Here is a 6,193-nt window from a genome sequence, read left to right on the forward strand (position 1 = left end):
TTTCTATGACTTATTTTGTATACAGTCTATCTCTTTTCCTGCAAGACTGTTACAGGGCGTGAGGAAGCGTGTTGTGCTAATTGGTACGTAAGCCACATGATCTGCAGACCTTTTGAACTAGACATCTGTTGAGCACTTCTATTATATTTGGTGATTGCGGGACAGCGGACTGAAGTTGTTCCTTTCATCCAGTGTTTGATACACAGATTTAATATAAAGATTGCTTTTTCTGATCCATCACTGACGTATGTAGCAGCCTGTGTCAGGAAACTATTTCTGTCCTCAATCAGACTGAAAGGTTCCCAGGACTCTCAATTTTTTTGAGAGAGAGTGGTTGTCCAAAACAATAAGGGAGCTTCTCCATACCTCCATCGCAGTCAGAATCATGTTTTCATATGATTTCTCATGCAAGGAGCAGTGCTGTACCAGGAAAAAAGTCCTGATTTCACTGCCAATACTGAAGACAAATAGGACAAGGAATGACATTTCCTCACCAGCATCTGCTCTCTTGAGTGATTTATAGCAGTTATGAGTTTTAGAAGTCTTCTACCTATGCATGCATTCAGGCTGATACAGTCTTACGTGTGAAATGTGGCAGCTTTAATGTGTAGTGGAACACAACTAATGATATTGATTCACTCATGAAATGAGTATTTTCTTGGGCTTAATTACTCTAGACAGATTTCTTTTCCTTTACCCAATTTGTAACAGGACCCAAGCTGCTTTGCTCCTGATGGCCACTGATGAGCATGTGAGCTTTTCCTTCAGGATAGTAATGGCACCCATCGCTACAGCTTCAGAAGCCTCCACACGCAGGCAGTTGGAGAGCGTATCTAGGATCAGCTCCTGGATTTCATCCAACTCAGTCTTCAATTTGGATACAAGTAAGTGAATCAGTCCGGCGCGCAGAACGCCAACAGCCCCTGCAGGAGACACAGAAGGAACATGGGTGAGGTGTGAGTGCGTTTGCTATTTCTACCTGCTCTTTGAATTTCTTAATGGGATCAAAATACCCATGGTAACTCATTGCTGTGTGCAGATGTGGGATTGAGAGATGGAAACTGCTACAGCACTGCTCTGTTCATAAATGCCATCTTAGCATTGCTTCCTCAGGAAGCTTCCCCAACAGCCAAGTAAAGACACCAGCCCAGTTATTACCCAAAATGGCAACTGCTCTGATGTTCCCAGTTTTCCCTACTATAATATTTCTCTCAGAATTGTTCTTGCTAAGAAAATACAGGAAATATTTTTCTATGTATGTCACTTTATATCCAGTCTTTCTGTTCTCAACATGAACAGATGTTGAGAGAGGCTGAGAGGTGAGTCGTTAGAGCTAATACTTGGATTCTCCACTATTGTTTCTACAGGGAAAGTCAAAGTTTTGGAAACTGTCAGCTTCGTCACACATTTCTTTGTGTATTCTGTCATGGGGAAAATACAAATGTTGAGCTTTCCAGCAGTTGGTACTCGTGTGCTGTTGCCTAGAGGAAACAGCATCATAGGTAGAAGGGTTGTCATTTGCCCTGTGAGTCACATCTTTGCTATCCTACACCATATGAAGTCAACACTGCAACAGCAATGCCATGGGAAAGCAGAATGTCCTGTCCACAAGTTACTATGTGAAAACAAAATTCTCCAGCTGTCTTGTTGCTAAGACTGGTTCTTTGGTTGCTAAGAGAAATGTGGCTCCTATAGAAGTGATTCATACATGGTTAGATAAGGAAGTTTGGTGCAAGAAGACATTGCTTCCTTTAATTTAACTGTCCATCTTTTTGTAACAACTATTGCTGCAGCCTTCTGTTTACATTTCTTGTGCTGGTAGATGGATTTTTTCTTTCCCAAATGGGTTTCCATTACTCTTTTTTTTTACTTCGTAGAATCACAGAACCACAGAACGGTTTGGGTTGGAAGGGACCTTAAAGCTCACCCAGCCCCCCCCCTGCCATGGGCAGAGACACCTCCCACCAGCCCAGGTTGCCCAAAGCCCCGTCCAACCTGGCCTTGAACACTTCCAGGGAGGGGGGACTTGCTTTCAAATACTTAATAGCCATTTTTTAACATATCATCTTCATTTCTGTTTTTATTTTCCTGTGTTTCCCTCTTTTTTCAGGACTTCCTTGACTTACTTCAGTCCTTAATCACTTTATCATCATATTGCCAGGAAGTACCATCAGCATTCAGGTTTCACTTCTTTGTCTTTCACTTATCTTCTAATACATTTGACCAATACATTCAACTAGACAGTACTGCTTTCATTGGCTCTTGAATTTATTCCTTCCAGTTAATATTTATTGACTTTCTTCGACTCAGTCATCCCTCATTCGTTGCATTTGCACTTCAGGTCTTCTTTTAGTGCTACCCTTTACCATTGCACTGCAGTCCTGAGTGCAGAATATACAACAAAATCACTGTACGCCTTTCTGTTTCAATAAGCTGGCAAGATAATGCACACTGTATTGTCTAGGGTAGTGTTTATTTTGTGGAGCCGTTAAGTAGTATTTATTCTGTGGTCAGAAATCCCTACGTAGGTAGTGGGTGCTCATTTTGTATGAACGCTTGGGCTGTTTTCTCTTTTTAAAAAGAAGTTTTATTTTCCCAGGCCAGGTCTCTGTACCAGAAGTTTGCTTATCTACCATTTTTGTCAAGCTGTCCTAGCTGAAATGCTGTCATGCTACTAAAGGGAGCTTCCCAGATGTGAGTATAGAAACAAAGGTGAATTGTTTGACCTTGTAAAAAAGTCTCAACGTGCTGAAGAGTTGAAAAGCCATCAACAACGACAACAAAGAGACAACCTAGCATTGAGACTGCCCTTTCCAGCTGGCAATTTGTCATGGCTTTGCCAAGGGAGTCAAAGGGTGAAAGGTGTAGGGAGGCAAACGGGAAAAGGGAGGAGGCAAAACCAGTGGAAAGTTGTCTGAGAGTTACTTGTAAATGAGAGCAGCCTCAGCTCTTACTCAGCAATGGGAGGGGAAGGTAAGCTGGTGTTTCTAGCAGTCCTGTACTAAAAAAGGTGGCAGCATCCTTAGGATCTTGACTTTTCATTAAAATCTGCCCTTTTCAAAGGTGATTTATGTACTGCAGAGCACGTTCTAGATACCCTGGGCATAGTGAAGTAGTAGAGAAAAATATTTCCAAAATGCAAATAGTTGCATTTGCAGCTGCATAGTTTACACTATTATTGATCTGTTTTTCTGAGAATTTGTGATCTTCCCTTGGGCTGCTTTTTATCTGAGCACTCATCTCTTCCCTCTCATAACCCTCTGGTCACTCTCATCCTCCCTTTCCTGACTCTTTTTTTCAAATAGGCCCAAAGAAGAGTCGCCATTTATTCTGTTCTCTCAGTATGGCTGCAGGGCATGCAAACAAATTAAATTTGGTAGAAGACAACAGAGTCATTTATAGTGCATAACAGTGGTGTTTTGTTTTGGTCTTCAATTACATAAATCAATTAAATCACATTACAAATCCTTTTCCTTACAAATGTCAGTTTTCAACCCAGAGCCATTTAAATGTTTGTTTTGGCACAGAGCATGTGCCTCATGCATGGCCGCAAAGTGCCATACAGTGCAGTATAAAACAGTCAAATAACACGTAAACACAGACTCTATACGATATGAATGTTTTGTTAACACCTCGGCTGTCTCTTTGTGATGTTCACACAACCATTTGAAACTCTGAGGATCAGCATTTCTACCTGGGACGGGCACACAAGGAAAAGCAAAGCAGGGCCAGGCGCAATGGACAGACACTGCCCGGCACCGCGGGGCGCTGTCAGCGCTCCCAGTCCACGGCCCTCAGATCCCAGAGGGGGAGCTCACTGCCAGGGAGCAGCCAATGATCCCGACATCTCTAGAGCTAGCAGCTCTCTTGCTAGTGCTGTGATAGTTTAGCACCATTTTAGAGGTAACAAAGTGTTCATGAAACTAGTGAGTGCTGGCAGACATTGTATACGGTTCTGAATGCAGTGCTGGTATAACGTTGCCTTCGCGTGACAAGGTGACCACAGAAGATCCTTCCCTGGCACAACTTCCCAATAACTCCTTGCTCACGACTGTTTAAATTGAAAAAAAACCCAAACAACTAAAAAATTACTCTTTAGACTCCCTGAGAAGATTTCTGAGTCACCAGTCATAGGAGCATAGTTTGAGAACCCTGTAGTAGCTGATTTAATGTTAAGGTTCAGTATTTTGAGTCTCAGTGCTTCCACCATTAAGGCTGTGTCAGGGAGTAGATTAAACTACAGATTACTACTATAAAACGGGCCTGAAATGTCTCTAGTAAGTTTGGAGCAGGAGGTAGACCACATTAAATGAAACAGAACTCACCTGCCTATACCCCCTCAACTTCATCAGCTGATGAAAAGGAAAATTCTGTTGACATTTTTGCAAGCCAGAATATTTTCTTCTTCTTTGCAGCAGTATCCTTCTGTCTTTCAATGATAATTTAAGGGGAATAAACAGTAGTGTCTCAAAGGATGCCTATGCCTAAAGACAAAGAGTCTCTCTTATCTTAAAGGGCTGAGAGGTGGAAAGGCCTTGTTTAAATCAACTGAAGAGCTACGGGGATATTGAGAGAACTGAGGAAAACACTGCAGATATTGGTATTGGACTAGAAATAGTAAACAATTCTATTTCAAGCCATTTCAGATCCATGCATTGGCTCAATGCACTTATCTTATGTCAGCCCTAGGGATTTACCATAGAATCACAGCCTCAGTAGGAGTGTCTGCCATATCCTCACTAATAATACAATAGCTGTAAACTTTATAAAAGCATTATGGGATCTGCTTTTGAAGCCACTGAGAATTTTTCCAGCACTAAGGATTTTGGAATGTTATCTGAATAAAGACAGAATAGAAATTAAGGTTATGAAAATATTAAAAAGTCAGCAGTACAGTGGAGAAGCACACAATGTGGCTGCCTCTGGGGATCCTTTAAAAATCCATGACGTTTCCAGCGTTGAGAAGGAACAGGAAAGACTGCTCTGATAAACAAGAGGTTCCTAATCCTCAGAAAGACTGAAAAACTCCTGCATCTCATCTGTGTTTTTAGGAACTTTGCTTTAGTGTATGTGAAATTGTAGTACCAAAGCACTGCTGAAAATAATTAACATGGAAACCACAACCAATATATCTGCATTAGCATCTCTATTATAATTTAGAAATCCAAGAAACAGATTAACTTAAGAAAAAAGGTCATTTTGATTGTAAATAGGATTGCCTGTGACCTTCTGCTTGAAAGCAATGGGTTTAATCATCTAAATAATTTATGCCCTGTGAAAAGAGGGGTAATATCTAAAGAACTTAAAAATTCTGGCCTACAGAAGTTCTTTTATCACAGCATCTCTAGAAACTCTGGGGATGAATTAGAGTACACTTGTGTTTCACTGAGAGACGGTTTCCAACCTGAAAAATAAATCGTGGACTCTGTTTTTGTACAAGAATTATCTACAGGGTAAGATCAATAATTGACCAAGACAAGATTTATTTTGTGTTTTTATTTTGCTCTTCTGGACTCAAGCTGCAGCTACCTCCCATATAACTGATCTTCCTCGAGTTTTCTACATTTTTGACCTAGCATACAGATACACTCATGATCACCCTATATACCTCTGTGTGAATGTATGTGCATATGTATAACGTGCACTCAACTGATCTTGCATGCATATTGGTCACATAAATTAGGAAATTTGTCAGCTTTTATTTCTCTCACAAAGCACCTTTTCTTTATTCAGTTTTTTTTTTAAATCATAAAAATGGAAGACTGAAAATAACCCAGAGGGTTTTTTCTTCTTGTTCTTTTGGATGAACAAGGAAATGTCATCCTGAAATGTATTAATTTCCTGCACAAGGAAGACTTTGCCAAAATGCAGGAAGGAAGGAAAACAATGTGACACATGTACGGCTTGTGCCGAAGTCCTCGGATCAACCACTACAGAGAAATGAAAGCCTTGAGATAACTACTCCCAAAAAGCTGAGTTCCAGCCACTGAGTTGCTACCCCACTTCCCCCACTGGAATTCTGCATTGCACAGCAAAATGAGCATTAGAAGATTCCTGTTAGCTTTAACATTCACCTTTTGCAACAAGCAAATGAACCTCCCGTGTGCTCAGATGTAAAAGGAGCAGGGGTTTTCAGTTGTGTTCCTTAGGAGAAATATAGAATTAATATGGTGAAAATATTCTCTGAACTTCT

The 6,193-nt window shown here is 40.8% G+C and overlaps 1 protein-coding gene across 1 annotated transcript in view; it reads right to left on the reverse strand.

Moving 5' to 3' along the window:
• LOC104541778 (rhabdoid tumor deletion region protein 1-like) overlaps window positions 1-969 on the reverse strand; it is a gene marked incomplete at its 5' end in the record, with an annotated part of 2,952 nt that extends 1,983 nt beyond the window's left edge. Inside the window, one exon of the mRNA XM_010185914.1 lies at window positions 698-969. Within this exon, the coding sequence (XP_010184216.1) occupies window positions 698-969 (272 nt within the window). The remainder of the gene's footprint in view (window positions 1-697) is intronic.
• Window positions 970-6,193: the final 5,224 nt, after the last annotated feature.

This window comes from Mesitornis unicolor, unplaced genomic scaffold (genome assembly GCF_000695765.1).
Source record: "Mesitornis unicolor isolate BGI_N332 unplaced genomic scaffold, ASM69576v1 scaffold11566, whole genome shotgun sequence".
In the NCBI taxonomy this organism is placed as follows: Eukaryota; Metazoa; Chordata; class Aves; order Mesitornithiformes; family Mesitornithidae; genus Mesitornis; species Mesitornis unicolor.